This window comes from Gaeumannomyces tritici, assembly GCF_000145635.1.
Source record: "Gaeumannomyces tritici R3-111a-1 unplaced genomic scaffold supercont2.5, whole genome shotgun sequence".
NCBI lineage: Eukaryota > Fungi > Ascomycota > Sordariomycetes > Magnaporthales > Magnaporthaceae > Gaeumannomyces > Gaeumannomyces tritici.
In genome coordinates, this window is record NW_008804549.1 from 4,113,119 (window position 1) to 4,133,721 (window position 20,603).

The window sequence follows — 20,603 nt, forward strand, 5'->3', positions numbered from 1 at the left end:
TACTCTATCTATCTCTAGCTCCCAGTCTATCACATTAGGTACCTACCTAAATAGGTCGGTACTTTTTTGAGTGATTGCGACATGTTCAGTTCCCATCACGTGCATCACATTTGAGTGAGTGACCCCACCAGTCTCCATCTATGCCAGGAACAGTTGCCCCAAACTCACACCCACGCCCAGTGACTGAGCTATTTTTGTTTGCAGCCGCTATTACCCAGACCGACCGCTTACTCCTGCTCAAGGAGCTCACCGGGCGGCGCGCGCAAAACGGTCGCGTAGAGCCCGAACACATTTGCTTCTTTTCAGCACCAGAAACGAACGTATAGACACGGATTCGCACTTCTATCCCTCTCGCCTCACAATAGAGGCTCTGGGAGTTATCGCTCGCCGGTCCCTGCCGATGGCTGGCCTGCGGCAGGGTGTCCAGCACGTACCTGGTGTTCGGCGCACACTACAAACCAATACGGGAGCGCTCTTGCGGTTTCCCAAAGCCGCTGCACTGAGCTATGTACCCCTGAAACGGAGGTTGGCGCTGTCATGCCCGAGGAGCTTCGCCTCCACGCGGCATGGAGGACCAACACCACGGCCTGTCGGCGAGCTGGTAGCTCCACCTTTTGCCTTCGCATTCGAGTATGTTGGACACTTCCACGTACCTGCCCCCTCTCTCGAACCCTCCGTAGTACCAGCTGCATCGTCACTGACACGGCCCCTTCAGCATCGATGGCGTTTTGCTCCACGAGTCCAGTCCCATCCCGGGTGCGTCTGAGGCGCTGGGCTACCTGAACAAAAACCATATTCCATATATACTTCTTACCAACGGCGGGGGTGAGCATGAGAAAGACCGCGTTGCGACCCTCAGCGAGAAGCTCAAGGTCCACCTGACCACGGACAATTTTGTGCAGTCGCACACTCCGTTCCAAGAGCTCGCGCAGGGGCATGACAGCCTGCGAGATAAGACCATTTTCGTCACGGGGTCCAACGCGGCCAAATCGCGAGAAATTGCTGAGCGGTCAGTTCCTTGGCTCCGCTAGACCGGAACGGACAGCTCCTACTCAATCACTTGTTTCTTCGATTTATCTAACTCCTTTTTTTCCTGTTCTAGATATGGGTTCAAAAACGTAGTTATCCCGGCCGATATTCTCATGGCCCAGCCGACAGTCTGGCCTTTTGAGCCTCTGATGGAGTCCGTGTATGCGGCCACGGCCCGGCCTCTCCCCAAGCCCATATACGGCAGCCCGGGGGCGACTAGCGACGCGGAGGCGCTCAAGATCGACGCCATGTTTGTGTTCAACGACCCGCGCGACTGGGCGCTCGACATACAGCTCATCATGGACCTGCTCCTCTCCCGCCAGGGCTACCTGGGAACGTACTCGGCCATCAACGGGACTAGGTGGCAGGGCGACGGGCAGCCGGCCCTCTACTTTAGCAACAAGGACCTCTTCTGGTCCTCCAAGTACCACCTGCCGCGGTTCGGCCAGGGCGCGTTCCAGGCCGCCGTCGCGGGCGTGTGGGACCAGGTCACGGGTGGCGGCGAGGCGGGGAGGCTGCGCCGGACCGTCATCGGCAAGCCGTTTGCGGAGACTTATGCGTATGCCGAGCGCGTCCTTTCCAAGCATAGGGAGGAGGTGCGACGTCGGGCGGGTCACGGCGGTAAAGCCGGGCTATCGAGCGTGTATATGATCGGCGACAACCCGGAAAGCGACATCGCGGGCGCCAACGAGTTCAAGAGCGAGGAGGGTGCCGACTGGTGCTCGGTCTTGGTTCGAACTGGAGTTTGGCACCCGGACCGCGGCGAAATGAAGCACCAGCCGCGAGTCATCGTTTACGATGTGGCTGCAGCTGTGCGCTGGGCGTTGCAGAGAGAAGGTTGGAAGGCAGACTTCTGAGAGCCCGTGGACTTAGGCTCCGGGGCTTCCCACAGGCGTGCATGTCTCGACGAAGGCGTATCGGTATATCCCTTGCATGCTTCCTTGTGTCTGCGTGTTTGTAAATCTTATTTTGTTTCCGGGCAGGCCTCTCGCGGCTGATCCCGGAACCATAGACCGCTAGTCCTCATCGATATATAGGTACTCAATATAATAGATACGCGGATGAAGAAATGCTCTCACCATATCCTGTTTATGAGCTGCAGCTACATTGCATTGCCCTCTTCGTCCTGGGGACGTTTTCCGTCCACCGCCTCTCCTCTTCCGCGTCACCCTGGTACACCTTCCCATCGAAAGTCCGTCCATGCCAGCTGGACGCAAACGGGTAGGCTGTCATGTGAAGGAGCCTCCTTAGAACGTCCCGCTCGCCATCCTTCTCGACACGCCGAATCACCTCGTCGAGCACCCATCCGCGGGCAACAAAGTTGGGATTCACCATCCTCATAGCCTCCTGCCTCTCCACATCTCGGAATCCGGACAGACCGGCCACGGGCCCGGAGACGCCGTCCTTGATATTGGCCCAGTCATCGCTGATGCGGTCCCGCCAGCTACAAAGCCAGCTGCCGAGTCGCTTTCGGCCTTCCTCCTCGCCGCCGACGCCGGTGACGCCTTCGCTGTAGAAGAACAAGCCGGCCTTTTCTCGCGCGGCATCCTCGGTGGCCAGCTCGGCCACGGGGACGGAACTCAGGCGACGGAAGAAGAGGTTGAAGTCGAGCTCGAGTGCCTCCAGGGTGTCGAGCAAGGGGGAGAACAGCCCATCAAAGTCAGACTCTTTGTACGAGCGAAGCCCCAGGCGGGCGGCCATCAGGCGCTTGTACTTTGCGAGGAACACCGCCCTGTACTCCTCGCCGATCTGGCCGATGATCTTCTCCGCGCGGGCCACGAGAGGCTCCGCCGCGGCCTCGTCCTTGACCCCGTCCTTCTCAAAGGTCGGGTCGTCCACGAGCGCGCCCGCCCCGATGAGCTCCCCCAGCGCCTCGCCGAGCCGGACGAGCGACCACCACACGATGGTGGGCTGGTTCCTGTAGCTGTACCTGAGGGAAGCGTCGTCGTGGTTGGGCGTGTAGCTGGGATCGAAGTTGTCGAGGAAGGCAAAGGGGCCAAAGTCCATGGAGAGGCCCATGATGGACGTGTTGTCCGTGTTGAGCACACCGTTCATGAAGCCGTAGGCCTGCCAGTAGGCCACCGTCTCGGCGTTCCGCCGGACCACCTCGCGGTACATGCGCGAGAACCTGTTCTCGGCCGTGCCGTCCGGCCCCTCGACCTCGGCGGCCGGGACGCCCCTGCACGGGGCCGACGTGGACTCGGGCTGCTCTCCCGCTTTGCTCGGGTCCGTCAGGCGTCCGGGGAGGGCGCCCCAGCCGCCGAGGACTTCCTCTGCGACGTAGGTGGCCAGGCGGCGGATCAGAGCGCGGTCGCCGCGCGCGCGCAGGAGGTCAAAGGTGCCGAGGCGGATCCAGCTCTGGGCGAAGCGCACGACGATGGCGGCGGGCTCCACCGTCTCCCTGCGCGCGCGCTGGTGCGGCAGCAGGCTCAGGGCAAGCGCGCGGGTCGTGGGGATGCCGAGGCCGTGCAGGGCCTCGCTGGCGGCGAGCTCGCGGATGCTGCTGCGCAGCACGGCCTTGCCGTCGGCGAAGCGACTATATGGGGTCAGTCCGGCGCCCTTGAGCTGCACCTCGTGGCGCTCGCCCGTGCGCGGGTTGGTGGCCTCGAAGAGGCTGATGACCCGGCCGTCACCCAGCTGGCCGGCCCAGGAGCCGAACTGGAAGCCGCCGTAGCACTGGGCCCAGGGGTAGCCTTGGGGCTGGGCGCCGTCGCCGTCGTCCCAGCCGTGGAGGCGGTTGCCTACCACGGTCTGGCGGAAGTCCTCGGTGGAGGCCTCGGAGGCGCGCAGGCCGAGGGTCCGCATCGCCGCGGGAGAGACGGCCAACAGCTCCGGGTCCTCCTGGGGTTCGGGGCGGACCCACGTGTAGAGGGCGCCACGGACCATGCGCGGCCCGATCTCGGAGCGTGGCGTCTTGTGCGAGTCGGCCGGGGTCGGGAACGCCAGGTCGGCTGGAAGTCGCTCGGTGAATCGCCACGACTTTGGGAGTTCAGCCAGGCTTACTCCGCCGTCGGCCGGCTCGGGCTCAGCGCCCAATTGCTCCGGCGTGGTCGTCATTGGCTCCGCGGTCAGGAGGATGGGCCGCAGCGGTGATAAGCGAGTATCACAGCCTCGCGCAGACAGGACGTGTGCTGGGGATAAGTTCTTTGGCAAGCGCTGCAGCAGGACTCGCCCAATGTTACGGCAGAGCATGAGCAGCAGAGACAGCGCAGCGAGAGGAGTTGGCGATTCTTCAAAGTCCTCAGGATGGCGTTTTATTTTTACCCTTCTGGATGAAGTATTCGCATCTTTGGCCGTTCTAGGTGGAATTAAAGGAGGGTCAGTTCACTCGTGATGGGCACCAAACCTGGGCGGGGCACAGCTCAGACTGGGTGTTTCACTCGACTCTAGTGGATGTCATACTCGTAAGCAAGGGGGAAAGGGCCAGCGGATTCAAGCATGTTCGCCTCCAAAATGTGAAGTTTTTTTTCTTTCTTTTTTTTCTTCTTTTTTTTTAAAAAAAAAAAGAGTGGCGATTTCGAGACCCTTGGCAGCACGAAATATTTGACCCGGCGGGGGTTTTGTTCATAAATACGTCACAAAAAGAGCTCATGTATTTTGCCCATCATTTGGGTCTTCCTTTGCTATCCACCGACTCATTCCTTTCAACGCCGGTCGTCCTCTGCAAAATAGTTGGTGAAGAACCCGCGGTAATGGTTTCTCGCTCCCAACTGCGATATTTTCTCGACTTCTTTGGGTGTGAGCTTGAAGCTCGGTGTCTAAAATGTGTGTAAGTTCCAAAGTTCACGATATGATGTGTCGACATTAAACAGAAACCACATGAGAAACCACCAACCTTGGTTTGATACTGGCGCATCCGTCCTTCGTTGGAGCTGGTGGTGATGGCAACAATGCCGCTGTCAATGCACCAACGGAGACCGATTTCGCTGGGGCTCACCCCATATTTCTTGGCCAGCTCGGCATACGCCTCCTCAAGCGCATCTCCCTTGGCTGCCTTTGTGACGGCCGTGAGCGGCCCGTAGGCCGACACAGCGATGTTCTTCTCGCGGAGGTATGCTAGGAGCTCGGTGCGGGGGAGCCAAGGATGCAGTTCGATCTGGTTGATGGCAGGTGGGATCTTAGCCGTCGCGAGGATAGTCTCAAGGTGGTCGATCAAAAAGTTCGACACACCGATCGATCTCACCCGCCCGCTGGCCTTGATTGCCTCAAGCTCTACCCATTTGGCTTGCAGCTCCGCGGGCGACTTGGCCCAGAATGGGTAGTGCAGCAAGTACATGTCGACGTATTCGAGATCAAGACGCTTTAGAGATGCGCTGAAGGATTCCTCGAGCGACCTTTCCCCCTGGCCTGTTGTAATCAAGTGCTGCCATCAGCCCTGCGTCCCTCGCATCGACAGTATATAGCTCCAGGCACCAACCCGCTCATGGCGGGCTTTGTGGCACTTACAGCTGGCTTTCGTCGTAACATAAATGGCCTCTCGTGACACACCAGACTCTTTAATGGCAATCCCGAGTTCCTCCTCGTTCCGATATACTGTCTCAAGACGAATCAGTCTATGCTCGTGTGAAGGCACATGCGGGCACTGGGCACCCACGTTCAGCACCATCCAGGTGATTGAACCCGAGCTTAAGTGCCAGCTTCATTAGTTCAATGATTTCCTTTGAAGGTCCATCGGCGTCCTTGCCCCGGACGCGCGCCGTCCCCAGTCCTAGTTGCAGCAGTAGTCAGTCTTGTTCCGGGACAGATAGGGGGTGTCGGTCTGTGCCATAGACCCTGAGCCCTCGAGACCCAGATTAGGGAGGCAGGCAGACAGATCGTCGGCAGGTCCGCTGTCTGGATGGTACACACCATATGCCAGCTAGAGTAAAGACAATTGACGTTAGCTGCTCGAACCAACAACGAGCACCGCCAGGCCACCTGGTTCAGGAATCTTCAGAACACTTACCATGGGGATCTCGTGACCATCATTCAATTTGAGATAGGGAAGATAACCTAGCTGCTTCGGGGACTCGCCCGATGCACCCGGCTTGTCGGAGGCAGTCTCGGAGTTCATGATTGTCTGGCTGAGGCACTGCGCTGGTGACTGTGGGATCGGGACAGTGACCCTACTGGGGGTCTTCGCCAGAAGGCAGATAAATATGTTACTGCTTCCCAGCGGTACATGGAGGGGTTATCGGAGGGGAAACCAAACCCAGCGGAAATACGCTTGATTATCCCCGAGCTCCGCTTGTTTACCATGAATCATGAGATAAACCAACCACACCTGGTTCTCGTAGCGGGACACCAAACGGATAAGAGCGATCATTGTCTGAACATTCTTCCTTGCGTTTGCTCTCTTCAAGAACACGAAGCGGTTTGCTTCTGAGTGCCCCATGCGACAGCGCCTGCTTAGCAACGATCTTTATTTACACGTTCTCATCGCTACGTTGTGATCATCACGGATTGGCAATTCTCCGATGAATTGTTCCCAGCTTGAATCACAATTCATCATCCGAGTCTGTCTCACTACCCGCGTCAGCGAGAGTTGACGGCTCCCTCGAGGCTTTGTATGCTGAGCGCTGACTGCGCGTCGCCAACGGTTTGGTATGTCGGGATGGGGCTGGCGATGGCGACTTCGATACTCGTCCTGTATCCTTGGCAGCCGACGGGCCTCCTTGTTTCTTCCTACTCTCACTCGCCTTATTCTGGCCCACGGCGTGTTCGTCGGGCTCGCTTGCAGTGGCATCGCTGTCGCCGTCGTCGGTGGTATGCTGGTCCTCTGAGAGACCATGAGCGTTCCTGTCCTTGATATCGATCTCTGATAGGGAGTCAAGTTCCATCTCTTGGGGGCTGTCGCCATTGTTGCTGTCGCCGTCGTTACCCGCAGGTTGACCAGTTGGCGTCTTCCGCTTGTGGCGGCGCGCCAACGCGGGGGCACGGGCTTGACTGGGGCTGTGCTCTGGGCTTGACTGGACTGGCGCCAGAGCGTCCGGGCCGAGATTGCCGCTCCTGATAATATCTTGCTGCTCACGGATCCTGGCCTTTTTCTCGTTTAGAAGGAGGCGGAACTTGTCGAGCAGTGCCGCCTCATGATCGCGCTTGGCGTTCATTAGCTCTTCGAGCTGGCTACTGAGCGCGGAGACGGCCTGTTCGAGCTCCTGGGTTTTGGCCCTGACGGAGACGAGCTCTTCCTTCAGCCCTTCCCGAGACGCAATGGCGATGCCACACCATTGAGTCACATCGCTATCTTCTTCCTCCTCATCCTTCTGCAGTGTTATAATGCCCAGACGTTGCTAAGTGCCAGCCGGCCATGCGATTGGGTCATGGTCAGCTCTCAAACTACCGTCTTTTATTCTTACAGCCCCGGCCGAAATAAGCTGGGGTCGAGGAGACACTAACTGTGATGCCCTGTGCTTTCTTGCGGACCGTGATCTGAACCCGGTCAGCCCGCAGAGCAGCTGTGAGCTGGATGTCTTCCAAGACCTGACGCTCGAAGAGCACTGACTCCAGGATCTGTTCCCACTCGCTGGACGAGCACGGGCTTCCTGGAACCTTCAGATCCGCGATTGCGGCATGTTGCACTGAGCAGGATTGGGCGTGAGAGCGTGGGGTCAGCCAACAAGCTCCCGCAGGCATGTCAAGTTCCGAAACGCACGAAATATGGGGAGCCAGGGATCATCCTTGGCTGCGCGGGGCCGACCGTCGTCGGGGTGGGATAGTTTGCGCGAAAAATGGACATCAAGCAACAAGACTTGGACGGGTTTCTTACATGCGACAACGTAAGGGTTTTCGCCCTCAGTGGCAACGAGCTTGACATCAAGCGGTTTAGTGTTTTTGGCCACCGAGGGAGTTGCATGGACCAATATAAACGAGGAGCCGTCGCCGTCCGAGCGGACGATTCTCAAAACATGAGAAGGGGACATCTGTTGCCTGTGGGGAAGGTAAGTAACAACAAAAGCCGGGCTTTGGCGTGTCGGCACCGGGTGGAGGATGAAACAGAAGTAGATTGAAGGGTTGGATAAAGACGGCGTACCGTATTGTCGACCGCGCAATGATTATTATTAGGGCAGTATTAACAGAGAGAGGAAAGGGAAAACAATACCGACAATGACGACGGCGGACGAAGAGGAGGCGAGCCAATATCAAGCCAACATGAAGGCGTGGATGCGGACGAGCCACACGAGGCTGCCTATAATTACGGGTCCCTAGCTGCCTGTTTGTGGGGAAATGAAGACCCAAAATTCCGTCCCCAGGATGACGCCACTTGGTTCCGCTCAATCTTGCGGGTCACACACAGCCTTGGTCTGCTTTTGGTCTTCGTTAATTGCCAAAGCTGCGTGCAATCTGACAGACACCGAAGCTCAAAACTCAACAAGGAAGGGCCGGCCGCTCAGTCAGTCCGTTGGCTAGGGTATCGGACCTGCAAGCCGAACACTCGAAACAGGGTCGGAGCTGGGATCGAAGAAGTTTGCATTGGAAGTGCGTCAGATGAGGACACTGCTCCAGCAACAATGTTCAACGCGACGTGTCGATACGAGCATATGAATGCCTGTTCTTTCCCAACCAAGCACTTCGGCAAAGCTCGCCCATTTAGGCGTTCGTGCGCGTCCAGGGTGCCACTTATTTAATGGGAAGCGAAGGCGCAGCGCAGCCAGCACACGCGTATGTTTCGCGCCCACCTCGCGTCCCGCGCCGCCGACAATACGTGTGCTGCCTGCAGCTGCAGGTGCTCCAGCGTGCTAAAAAAAAAAAAGCGCAGCTAGCAGGCGGGCGGTACCTGATGCTGGGTGGACCTTGAACGTGCGCACAGATCATTGGCGCGACCTGCACGATTACGGCCCACTTTATCCCAGGGCGCCCCACTGTAGCGACCACCAACCACCCAGGTCCCAGTTCCATCAGGGCCCGACCTCTTCAATCCATCGGCGAAAATCCCCCCAATCTCCTCCTCCCCAGCAATCCAATTGTCGTTAACGTCACAAATTTTTTTTGTGCATCTCCATCCCGGTCTATAGTTCATTTTATCTGCTACGGATTGATTTGATTACTTGCGCCGCTTCCGGTTTATTTTGATTTTCTCGGTGTTCCCATCTCTGGCTCCGTCGGTTACTCTCTTATATCCTTCCAGATTTTGTGCGCTGGCACGGGGTGTTTTGTCGCACGACTTGACGCAACAACTGGGCGTTCGATTGCAGAAGCCAGACTGCGACCACTTGGCCGGACAGAAAGCAACCAACTCAATTCGACCCGACGACCAGTTCACCGTCCATTTTCTCCGCCACTCCAACCCAATCTACATCCTATTTTGCCACGCGGACAAATATCCATCGCATCCGCCACAACAATCGATCGCGCTGAAGGCAAAGTCAAGAAAGCTTTGCATCACGACTCGTCTGCTCGCACGATCCGCGAGCCCTTGATCGAATTAGGCCTGGTTGGCAAATTTGCGACGAAGCCGACCCCAACCCCCCTCCCCGACTCACGCCAATCACACCAAGCTCGCAAGCGATGCTGTCTGGCCATCGAGGTCATTGCTGTCGACTATGAATCTTCACAATTGACCTTCGATTTCCGCGTCGCTGTAAATAACCCGAATCGACGCTTCGCGCTTCCATCCACATCCCATCGCCCTGGTTGGTCCTTTCAGCTCGCGACCTCCCCAATGGACACACCCAGACTACAGCCGCGCCTCCCGGCGCCCGGCGCCGAACTCGAGAACTGGGACGACGATGATTTCCTCATCGATGATGACCTGACCTTCCGGAGCGGAGGCTCAACTGCAGCCAGCTATGTCGACCGGCGCGGCTCACACTCCTCCTTCCGCTCCGAGCGCGAATCTCTACAAGGCGAGGAAAAATGCCTACAAATACCCGACGACGACGAAAAGTCAACAATGGATGCCATCGCGGCCGCTGCCAACGCCGGAATCCCGCTTCCTCGGAATATCACACCTTCAGCTCTCATGGGCGGTACCATCAAGAGGCTAGGCGGGCGCAAGATCAAGAAGATCATCCAGGAGGACTGGGATGACGACCTGGAGCTCCCAGAGCTGGGCCAGGCCCTCCGTATCAAGCCTCAGGACGGTTCGCGCTTTCCCGACGTCCTGCGACAAGTCAGCAGCACGCAGACGAGTCCCGTAAAGATGACGAGGCCGGCCACCGCCGCCGCCGCCCCTCATCCCGACCAAAGACCCCGAGTATGCAACGTCCTTTCGAGCAGCGTCAATCTCGACAAGTATAGGGACAATGACGATGAGGACGACGACTTTTTCGGTGACGGCGGTGCAACCATCAAGGTCCCCAAGACGCGGGCGCCCAAGCCGGTTTCCCTAATCACGCCTCCAACACCACGTAAGAACGAGGGCGAAGATGACATCGAGCTCGACTTGGAATTTCCTTCGGACGGCAAGCTCAAACTATCCACGCGTAGGGACATCCCCAAGACCCCATCCCTCAACACGCTTGAGGATTTTGACTGGGGCGAGGGGAGCCTCGGAACTAGATTTGGAGGCACTCGTCGAGATGGGCGTTCAAATCGCAGCTCCTCGGTCTCCGCACTAAGTCCGAGCATAGCTAGTTCTCGGACTGCTGAGAGCGAGGACGAGGCCATGGATGGACTGGTCCTCCCCGAAGGTCTAGACTTCACGGAAAGGCTGAAGAAGCGGCGTCAAAGTCCCTCGCCCGAGCGACCAGTTGAGCTGCCACAGGTGCCGCCAACAGCCACTGCGTCGCTTCCCACCCCTCCTCCCCGCGCTGATGCGGACCGTGAAGACTTCCTGAGTGGCCTTGAGATTGGAAACGGCGAGGTCTACGACAGCGGAAAGCTCACCCTCCACCGTAACATTAAGGTCAAAGATGCGAGGTCGGCAAGCCCCACTCGGCCAAAGACCGCCGTCTCCATCACCTTCACCAACAAGCCCGTGACGACAAGTACCTCCCGCCTGCCGCGCCCAATGATGGGACACGAAAGGACTCACACATCGACCTCTTTGGAACCCGTATATGAAAGCGGCGGACCGATACTGTCGCGCTCCCAGAGGTCACAGTCGAGGATCGGCCATTCTGCCCAGTCGTCTATTGCGAGTCTTCCCACGCCCACCACGCCCTCTCCCGGCATGTCGCTACCCCCGGTGACCCCTCGCAGAAAAGAGGTCGGCCAGAAGACATCCGTCATGTCCCTCCGTGACGGGCCCACGACGACTAATGCGCAACTCTTGCGACTGAAGCGCTCACTACCAGTGATGAGGGCTGCGCAGTCTCCAGCCCGGCCTCTGCCTTCACGTGGTTATGAACGGCCTCCTTCACGGACGGACGGCCATGGCCGCCCTAGCTCTTCGCACATGCGACCCAAGACGCCCGTTGAGCGAACCCGAGCTGGACAGGAGAGCGCTGCCGCACAGGCGCGGAGGAACCCAGTCCCGTTCCTTGCTGGCGGCTCGATCCAGTCACAGTCTCACCACATTACCAGCAAGGGCTCCCGGACGTTGCGTCGGCAGGACTCGGACGCCACCGTGGACTTTAGGCCCTCGTCTCGCACAGTCTCAAGATCCACGGTGAGATCCCCCAGTCCGTCAAAGAGGTATCGTGCCGTTGAGAGACTAGCCCAGGAGAAAGGCTACCAACAATTGCATAAGCCCAAGCGGCAACGAAACTTTGGCGATGGTCATGAGCTGGACGGTTTTGACGACCTGGCGACCTCGGCTCAGACGGAAGCACGGTACATGAGGCAACCAACCAACGGAGCCAAGGCTCAGTTGAGGAGCAAGATGTACCAGAGCATCTTGCCCGACCGGACAACTACACCTTCTCCATCACTATCCTCCCCATACTCACCAGCAAGAGCCGACTTCACGCCACGGTTTGCCAGAGACACGGCCGCAAGTAGAATCGCGCGGGAAACGGCTCTGGCTCAACGGGCGCCCTCGAACGGCCCTCTGGCGCCGTTGACGACGCAGCGAGTTGCTCAGCTGTCGACACGGTCCAACTTCAATACAGTACACGGCTCGGGAATCACACGATCTCCCAAGAAAGCGACCAAGCGACCTCCACAGCTGAAGCCTTACCTGATCTCGAACTTGAACCCCTCAAAGGACTCCAAAGGTACTTGTCCCGCTCTCATTCTCCTCTGCTGCCCCCTTCGGCTCCAACGCGGCTGGATTGCTGACACGTAATGTGACGATACTTTAGTTGTCAATGGTATGGTCTACAACCCGGATACATATCGCTGGGAGGGCAACGAGAACGCTCTGGGCGCATTCGATGCCCCTGCGTCATCTCCGTCCACCGCCTCCGTTCCAGCATACCTCAGGGATAAGGAGAACGCAACGCCACGACCAGCTCTGATAACGCCTATCGGGGCGACCAAGGGTGTGCAAGTTGTAGGTGGCATGGTTTTCGATCCCCAGAACATGTGCTGGTTGAAAATAGGGCCGCCTATCAGTGGCAAGCACGACTCTAGCCACGATGCCATGGATGGGTTCAATGCGCTAGATGACGAGGACGACGTGTTCAAAGACATTCCCGACCTGGAGGACGCGGCGGCAAAGTCGGCCGAGGGAGGGCACGGCGGCCGCGTGAGCGATATCAAGGACGACTGGATGGTCGGGGAAGAGTTCGATGTTGGGCCAGAATTCGTCCGCCGACAACGCGAGGAGGAGGCCAAATGGCGCAAGAAATGCGAACAGTGGCTGAGCCCTCGGCCTCGTGACCGCGACGCCTGGCGCTGGACCATTCGAGATATCGTCCTTGGTGCCCAGCAATAAGCACTAACCCCGACCAACTGCGACGCCTCGATTGCTTGCCGACGATGGCGCGTCCTTCACCCTTCCACCCACCGACGAGACACTCTAACACCAAATACAACACCCCAGTGGCATATCAACGCCGCTAGTCTATGTATGGGGAATCTTTTACCCATGCCAGATCAATAATCTTGGCAAGAATTTCTTTCTCCATTGACCACTTCATCATTTTCTTTTTTTTCTCCCTTCTCGCCACGTATCTATCTTCTGGCGTCTACTTTAATCAGTCCTCACTTCGATGGCCTTACTGGCTTACACTCTCTCTTCTCGATTCCCCTTTGTTTCTTTTTTCTCATCTTTTTTACCTTGCAACTGTACCAACATTTTCGGCATGGAGTCGCGGATTCATGCATTGTTCATCAGGAAAGCATATTGGGCATAAAGGCGTGTGAGAGTGGGCAGCCACAGTACCCGGGTTTTGCGAGATGTTTCTTGGTAGACTGACGGTTATGCTACCTGCTGCTGCCACCGAAGCCCCAAGTCGTTTCTTTCTTTTCTTTTTTTCTCCTCAACGCCTTGCACTGATGGACTTCGTCGGGACGTGCAGCAACACGGTCACTATCTTCCCAAGCTTTCCCTTTGTTTTTGCTTTTGCATATTCTGCCGTTGGCTTGCAGCCGGGCACTGGATGACTACGAGACGCATTTATGACTTCTACATTTGGCTCCATTGGTTTTTTGCCTTGCCTTTTGTCTTGTTTCTTTCCCCCCAGGGCGTTGTTAAAAAGGAAAAGGGCTGGGAACGCCCAAGAAGGAGGTTCAAAGGAAGGAGCGCCTCCTGTGCCTTTGGGCTTGGGATAGACAGGTAGTAAATAACCGGGATTTAAACACAGACTTGGAACTCGGTAATTTCCACACTCATAAAATTTGCATATATGGATTTCCTGGTCGCGCAGGTGATGCAACGCTCATATGCGGGGCGGATAGCAAGATCGAGGTGATGCTTTGTAGCATCATGATCCATATCATTCCCGCGCAGGCCCACCTCGCAGGCTCTCTACATAAGGCTACGATGTTGTGACACTGCGAGGTGGGCCTAGCCCAAACCCTTATTATTGCGGCATTGTTGCCCGCCATCCCGAGGCAGGGACCCACCCCAGCAGCACCAGGTTCAGGTATTCCACCAAGCTTACTCTCCGCCTTGGTTGCGCAAGGAATCCCCAAGTAGCCACCCGTGATCCGAGCCGCCCTCCTTCACCCTCGCTGCCTATTGTCTGTGTTTGGTACAATAGTTCGTCCAGCCACATGTAGCTATCCGTCGGCGTCAATCCCAACATCCTCACTGGCCGAATCCGAGTCGACTCAAACTGTGCCCAGCGAACCGCCCATTCCCAGCACCGACAAGCAGACCAACCGACAGCCTTCCTGATCCCCGCGGCACCCTGCCCGCGCTGGCGCATGGGCCTACAACCAACCCGCCTACTCTCCTCTGCCTTTAGGCCGCCGACCACCTCGGGCGTGGACGCCGCCGACCTCGGGCCGCCACGCAACCATGGCCGCGCCCGCACTCAACTTCATCACCTTCAACCAGGACCACAACTGCCTGGCTGTCGGTATGCGTCCGCGCCCTGCCTTGCTGTCCGTGGCTGCCGGCCTCGGTTTTCGTCGCGCCCGCTGCGCCGGGCCGGGCCTATCTGCTAACAGCATCGTCCTACAGGCACCTCGCGCGGCTTCCGCATATACCACACCGATCCTTTCTCCAAGATCTTCAGCAGCGATGACGGCAATGTCTCCATCATTGAGATGCTCTTCTCGACCTCCCTGGTCGCCCTGATCCTCTCCCCCCGCCATCTCATCATCCAAAACACAAAGGTGAGAACGCCACGGCAACAACTATGCTGTCCCCTCTCCGTTTTCCTGTCCGTTTGCCCTTCTGTGCCGGCTGACCGTGGACTCTGCTCTGCTCCGCGCATCTCCCCACCCGAAACTCTAGCGCGCGTCCGTCATCTGCGAGCTCACCTTTCCCTCCGCCGTGCTGGCCGTCCGTCTCAACCGGAAGCGTCTTGCCGTTGTGCTGGAGGACGAGATATACCTCTACGATATCTCCAACATGAGCCTCCTTTTCACCATCGCCACATCGCCGAACCCCAGCGCCATCTGCGCCCTGTCGCCCTCGTCGGAGAACTGCTACATCGCCTACCCTTTGCCCAAGCCGCGCGAGGACCGCGATGACAAGCGCCCCAGCCACGCCCCGCCGCCGTCAACTTTCGTGCCCCCCACATCGGGTGAGGTGCTCATCTTCGACACCTTGACCCTCAAGGCCGTCAACGTCATCGAGGCCCACCGCTCTCCCCTGTCATGCGTCGCCGTCAACAGCGAGGGCACCCTCCTGGCTACCGCCTCCGAGACGGGCACCATCATACGCGTCTTCAGCGTGCCCAAGGGGCAGAAGCTATACCAGTTCCGCCGTGGAACCTATCCCTCCACCATCTACAGCATGTCCTTCAACCTCAGCTCAACCCTCCTCTGCGTCTCCTCCACCTCGGACACGGTCCACATATTCCGCCTCGGCGCACCTCATGGAGGCGGTCCCGGAAGTGCTCATATGCTGCCCGCAGCCGCCTCTGGTGCCAGCGCTATCACTTCCGCGTCACACGCGCACCGCCGCTCCAGGTCCAGGGGCTACGACAGCGGCACCGACTCACCCGGCAGCACGGCAGGCTCCCCCCACAGCGACCCCGCCGAGCTCGCCGGCAACGGGGCTTCGTCGGGCGCCGACGGCGCGGCCGGCGGCCGGGACGGACCCCACAAGAGGCAGCAGAGCGGTTCTTTCAGTGGCATGCTCCGCAGGTCCTCCCAGCTGATGGGTCGCAGCGTTGCCGGCGTTGTCGGCTCGTACCTCCCCCAGACTGTCACGGAGATGTGGGAGCCTGCGCGCGACTTTGCTTACATCAAGATCCCCAAGTCGTCATCTTCGGTAGTGTCCCCGCGACAGGGCGGCGGCGTCAGCGGCGCGGTGGGCAGCATATCGTCTCCGCCAGGCCCCCACTCGAACGGGCCCCTCCGTAGCGTCGTCGCCATGAGTAGCAGCAGCCCGCAGGTCATGGTGGTGACAAGCGACGGTGGCTTCTACGTCTTCAACATCAACATGGAGCACGGCGGCGAAGGATACTTGGTGAAGCAGTTTTCGTATGTGAGCCCTTCTGCGTGAGACTGGCAGCTTTCACATCGCACCCTATGCTATGCACCCGATATCTCTACCCACACACACACACACACACACATTATACTAATAGTCACGGTCTTCGATTTTGCAGGGTACTCGATGGCGATGACAAGCTCGATGCGTCATCATACGGGGCCTAGAGAGACGTGGCCTCTCTTGCCATGGTCCTTTCTTCGTCCCCTTCTTTCTTTCTTGTTCTCTTTCGGCTTTCCCTCCTTGGATCAGGTTGTCTCCCTTATCGTCTTTCCATTTTCAGTTCGAACTTTCATTTGTCGGATGCATCAGCGTGTGGCGTTACGTCCATATCCCATTTACTCCCACGGTACCTTTATTATACTACGTAATCGCCCAACTCGACAGTTATCCAACTTTACTCAGGACCTTATCCTCGGTAGGGTCTCACATCTCTTTCGCGCTGGCGTCGGAGAAGCGACGCATTTTAGATTTTGGAAATATAGCCCTATAGCTACAGGCATGAGTGCCAGACTAGCAAGTCTCCTCATATCGTGGCTACCAATTGACCACGCAAGGTATTATCCCTCATTTATATTGCTCTTAGTGCTTACGGAATATTGTTATTATTCATAAAAAAGTAAACCTCACGTAAAAGCTCGGCAGGATTTCCTAACCCCAGAGATCACAGGCTGTGTTAAAGAACGATGCGGGATTCTGTCGCACGCGGGTTTTAGCGTATTGCACGTATGTGCCAGAAAAAGAAATGAACCAAAATCCAGATAACAACAAGAGATCAAGTTTCCGAATCGCCCAGGAAGAAAAGGTGTCGTGAAAACATATATCATTCAGGATCGTCAAGAATGATAGCGTTTCGAGAGGAGACGGCCGGACTGATAAGCCGACGACCGAACCGCAGTGGTCTCGGGTGTCACCTTCGTGGATGCCGAGGGCCTGCTCGGATGAAGGGCCTGTCGAAACCATACGGCCGTGGTGCCGCCGGTAACTACGCCGCTAGAGATATTCCGGGAGACTGTCGGTCTTTAACGGCCCTGACATCAAAGCTAGGCGCGACGCCTAGTGGGCGAAAATCCACAGTCGAACGGTATCCTGGAGGCGCCTTGAGTAACCTCTGCTCAGAAGCTTGAGAGCTTCCCATAGCATAGACTCCCGACACTCTTCGTGGCCCAGGAGCTTGGGAGGGAGCGGATGTGATGATATCTTGGCTCATCTTGCGTATGGTCGGTTCATAAGGGCTATCTCGCGCGAGATTTCGGCCCACTCGAGTTCCCGCTTCACCTCTTCGCATCGGCGTGTCTGGAGCAGCTCCTCCCATTTGAGCAGCTCGTACGCAAATCTCAAGTGGGGTTGGATGATAACGTTGAGCCTGCGGGCCCGGACAAAGCTGTAGGCTCTCGGAAACGATAGCTTCATCTCGCGCATCACCTCGGCGATGCAAATGGTGGCGCTGCGAGAGACCCCAACGCGGCAGTGCACCAAAGTTGCTGTACCGTTGCGTCGACCTCGCTCTGTACATTGGGAGAACATCCTGTCAGTCTATCGAGTCTTCGATTTTGTCATGGACTTCAGCAGAGAGCGCCGGCTTACCTATAAAATCCAAGCACCTCTCAAATTCGCTCGTCAGGGGGTCTATGCCGTTATCCTGGACTCCCTGGACGTTGCAGACGTTTTCCGGACCCCATTCCTCGAGCTCGCCCTCTCTCCACATAACCATCTCGCCGACGCTGAGGATCTGGCCAATGCCCAGGACCTTAAGGAGGTCCGTGTTGTTGGCGTGTCCCAGGTTTCCGAGATACATATAGTCGAGGATCCTGCTGGGAAACGAGCCGTCAAGTGCGGGCAGCCACTTGGGTTCATCGCTCAACATAGCCGTCACATCTGCCAGACCCATATGCGCGCACGCTGGCGAGGCTGTGAGCAGACGGGCGGCTATGGCGTTTAGCAAAGCAACATCAGTAGGGTAAGCAAAGAAGTTGCGCTTCTTTACGGTGTGGAGGTCCAGCCATGCCTGGGGAACAGGGATGCCAGTGCTGTAGCTGAGATAGGCTATGCCAAGCAGGGTCGTCTCCGTGTAACCGTCCTGACAGTGAATGAGGATCTTCCTGGGCGGGAGGCTCGCCGCCATCGATACGTCACTGGTTTTAGAAGCGACCTCCCCCAGGCCGCTGGGAGACAGCCCATCGGATGGCGTTGGGCAGGTTCCGTGGGCTAGATGATAAAGGGACTTGCACGTTTCGAGAATGCCGTCCGCTTCGGATTGGGACCAGGTCGGTGGCAGGATCGAGCCTGATGACGGGAATTCAAGGAAGGCCTGCTGGATGGCCATTTCGGGGCGGCCAACAAGGGACTGGAGGGTATCGGGGTTTAACTGACCCATGTCGGTACACTCGATAAGCACGTCGAAGCCAGATTCATCGTCAGTCCCAGGGTCGGGCGTGGGGCCCAGCCACACATTGTGCGAAATTTCCGAGGCCTGGGTCATGGCGTACATCTCCTTGCGCTCCTGGCTGAACAAGTCCACGGCGCTGCCCGTCAGATGGCCAGCCGAGCTGACGGCCACGATGCCCGGGTGGTATTGTTCAAAGTCAGAAAAGGGAGCGAAGCAGACAAAGGTGTTGTAGCGCGGGAGTATGTCTCCTCCAGCCTCGTGCTTCTGCCGCCACAGGTGCTGAGCGTTTGCGATGTCCCAACCCAGCCTCCGGACGAGGAGCTCATCATCTCCATAGACGATGATGTCAGAGGTCATAGCGTTCTTGGCAGCCTGTATCTGAAAGTTACGGACCGAGAAGCCATCACGGGGATCAACGTCAAGGAACTCGGCAGCATCGCCGGGCTGGAGGAATTCATGTGGGGCAATGGCGCCCTTGAGGCGCGAGGTGGAAAGGTCGCCATCAGCTTTGACCAGTGTGAGCCCGCGCAGGCAGCGAGGTGTTTTCCGCAGGGCACGGCGGCGCTGGACGAAGAAGGCCTGTTGGATGTGGTTGGCCGGGTTGAGGCCGTGCAACCAGGGAAAGACGGCAGCCGGGCTGGGCAAGGGCTGGCGGGCAGTGTGGTCCAGGGCAGCGACAATATCGCTGGCTGCAATCTGATAGAGGCTGAGGGAGCCCCCATCGGTAGGCCGAAGGCGGGGGAAGCGGTCCGGAGGATGGAGGAAGGACGAGGGCGAACAGTCGGGGTCATGTTCGGGAGACTGGGGCCCGTCTCGCGCAGGCTGCTGCTGGGGTACTGAGACGGGGACCGGGCCCGGGGGACATGTGGGTAGGTGTTTGTTCGGGATGGGACCGGCGGCGGCGTTGATGTTGTCTATCGGGATGGATGAGGGGGCGAGCGACGTGATGCCCGACGAGGCACGATGGGGTGGGATGGGCCGCGGTAGAGCGATGGTGGCCATCATGGCGCACGTGGGCTGAGGCTGGTTTGCCGTGTGGCTTAGTGGTTCCGCTCCGAGTCCAACTGAGGCCCTTACTGGGATGAGGGCCGTCAAAGGATGCTGCGACGGAAGCACGAACGCATGTGCATGTGCTACCAAGACGAGCAGCAAGCACGCAAAGCCTCACGCGAAAATCCACGGCCTAAGGCACACGACAGTACAGTAGGCAACGAACCCAAGACGACACCCAAGACGGACCAGAGTCCAAGCCTCAAAGCGAGCAACGACAAAACGAACAAGGGAAAGGGATGCTAGAAAATCTCCAAAAGAAAAAGACGAAAGAGAAGAGAACAGAAGCAGAAGCAAAAGAAGAGGCAGAAGGCAGAAATGAGGCACTAGTCAGGCGAATGCACAAAGCAGAGACGACGACGAGGCCTAATCAAGCGTGCTGTGTGCCGTTGGGTGTCTGGATGCTAGAGCTGGGCGGGGCCCAGTGTGTGGTGGTAATCAGCTGCTTTCGCCTGACGAGGGGCGGTTGCTGTTCGAGGCACAGGGCGGTTCCGAAGCCTGGAGTATGGTGGCACGACAATGATCAAGTGGTGATGGCGGCGAATCGATGAAACAAGATGGGAAAGTGCTGGCAGGAGTGGAGTCTGGCAGCTGGGACTGAGTCGCGAGATAGACCCGACAGCTAGCAGCGGAGGCCCAGCCAGGTGGGTGATAAGCATGGAGGTGGCAGGTAGGGCGAGGTCGAGGAATCAATGGGGGAGACACAATGGCTGGCATGTCGACGAGCGCCAGCTGTGCCAGTCACTCCAGTTTGGTGAGGGGGCTCGAGGGCGACAGGGGACTGGGGGGTAGCTAGGGCGGGACATGGACAGGCCCCCGGCCATTTCTGGGCACGGCGGGTACCTCTCTAGCAATCCCGCCCGTCGCAGGCCATTGAGAGGCCACGGCCGCTGCCTGTTTCACGTTGCAGGCCCAACCCCCGGTGCTGGGCAGTGGACAGCCCGCACGGCTGGTGGGCAGAAGAATGCACGCAGCGGGCGGGCAAGCGGCGGTGCAGCGATAAGGGGCGACATGCAGCAGATGCAAGAGTGGGCCCCTCCACGTTCCTTGCTGCGGGGGCGCCAGATGGGTGCAGCTTGAGGGGTAGCAGCAGGCCAATCACGAGCTCCCGATGCGCACCAGAAACGCCAGGCGGTAGCGCGGCTTTTCCAGCCGCAGCATTCCGAGGGGCACAGATATGGACGGCGGGCGGGCTGGGATAAGATTTGGGTTTGGTCG

The 20,603-nt window shown here is 58.1% G+C and overlaps 8 protein-coding genes across 8 annotated transcripts; 4 read left to right on the forward strand and 4 right to left on the reverse strand.

The window, feature by feature from the left end:
• The first annotated feature begins 12 nt into the window (after positions 1 to 12).
• On the forward strand, positions 13 to 2,110 carry GGTG_10347 (cat eye syndrome critical region protein 5). The gene is made up of 4 exons (XM_009228220.1): positions 13 to 114; positions 181 to 630; positions 716 to 1,009; positions 1,103 to 2,110. Exons 2-4 carry the CDS (start codon positions 401 to 403, stop codon positions 1,884 to 1,886), a joined length of 1,308 nt encoding a protein of 435 aa, XP_009226484.1. The 5' UTR covers positions 13 to 114; positions 181 to 400; the 3' UTR covers positions 1,887 to 2,110.
• An 8-nt stretch (positions 2,111 to 2,118) lies between these two features.
• GGTG_10348 (YdiU domain-containing protein) lies at positions 2,119 to 4,086 on the reverse strand (the record flags this gene model as incomplete). The annotated part of the gene is made up of 1 exon (XM_009228221.1): positions 2,119 to 4,086. One exon carries the CDS (start codon positions 4,084 to 4,086, stop codon positions 2,119 to 2,121), a length of 1,968 nt encoding a protein of 655 aa, XP_009226485.1.
• A 587-nt stretch (positions 4,087 to 4,673) lies between these two features.
• Positions 4,674 to 6,082, reverse strand: GGTG_10349 (hypothetical protein; the record flags this gene model as incomplete). Its single annotated transcript, XM_009228222.1, has 6 exons — positions 4,674 to 4,787; positions 4,865 to 5,376; positions 5,476 to 5,562; positions 5,624 to 5,737; positions 5,878 to 5,887; positions 5,975 to 6,082. 6 exons carry the CDS (start codon positions 6,080 to 6,082, stop codon positions 4,674 to 4,676), a joined length of 945 nt encoding a protein of 314 aa, XP_009226486.1.
• A 47-nt stretch (positions 6,083 to 6,129) lies between these two features.
• Positions 6,130 to 8,408, reverse strand: GGTG_10350 (hypothetical protein). Its single transcript, XM_009228223.1, has 4 exons — positions 8,042 to 8,408; positions 7,778 to 7,938; positions 7,408 to 7,589; positions 6,130 to 7,301 (listed from the first exon to the last, which is right to left on the reverse strand). The coding sequence occupies exons 2-4, from the start codon at positions 7,929 to 7,931 to the stop codon at positions 6,507 to 6,509; spliced, it is 1,131 nt and encodes a 376-aa protein (XP_009226487.1). The 5' UTR covers positions 7,932 to 7,938; positions 8,042 to 8,408; the 3' UTR covers positions 6,130 to 6,506.
• Positions 8,409 to 8,842: 434 nt separating this feature from the next.
• Positions 8,843 to 13,693, forward strand: GGTG_10351 (hypothetical protein). Its single transcript, XM_009228224.1, has 2 exons — positions 8,843 to 12,107; positions 12,195 to 13,693. Exons 1-2 carry the CDS (start codon positions 9,671 to 9,673, stop codon positions 12,767 to 12,769), a joined length of 3,012 nt encoding a protein of 1,003 aa, XP_009226488.1. The 5' UTR covers positions 8,843 to 9,670; the 3' UTR covers positions 12,770 to 13,693.
• Positions 13,694 to 13,878: 185 nt separating this feature from the next.
• Positions 13,879 to 16,566, forward strand: GGTG_10352 (autophagy-like protein 18). The gene is made up of 4 exons (XM_009228225.1): positions 13,879 to 14,360; positions 14,465 to 14,619; positions 14,741 to 15,936; positions 16,065 to 16,566. The coding sequence occupies exons 1-4, from the start codon at positions 14,300 to 14,302 to the stop codon at positions 16,111 to 16,113; spliced, it is 1,461 nt and encodes a 486-aa protein (XP_009226489.1). The 5' UTR covers positions 13,879 to 14,299; the 3' UTR covers positions 16,114 to 16,566.
• Positions 16,347 to 20,126, reverse strand: GGTG_10353 (pps1 dual specificty phosphatase). Its single transcript, XM_009228226.1, has 2 exons — positions 17,534 to 20,126; positions 16,347 to 17,454 (listed from the first exon to the last, which is right to left on the reverse strand). Exons 1-2 carry the CDS (start codon positions 19,338 to 19,340, stop codon positions 17,153 to 17,155), a joined length of 2,109 nt encoding a protein of 702 aa, XP_009226490.1. The 5' UTR covers positions 19,341 to 20,126; the 3' UTR covers positions 16,347 to 17,152.
• A 63-nt stretch (positions 20,127 to 20,189) lies between these two features.
• On the forward strand, positions 20,190 to 20,553 carry GGTG_10354 (hypothetical protein; the record flags this gene model as incomplete). The annotated part of the gene is made up of 1 exon (XM_009228227.1): positions 20,190 to 20,553. One exon carries the CDS (start codon positions 20,190 to 20,192, stop codon positions 20,463 to 20,465), a length of 276 nt encoding a protein of 91 aa, XP_009226491.1. The 3' UTR covers positions 20,466 to 20,553.
• Between the last annotated feature and the right edge of the window lie 50 nt (positions 20,554 to 20,603).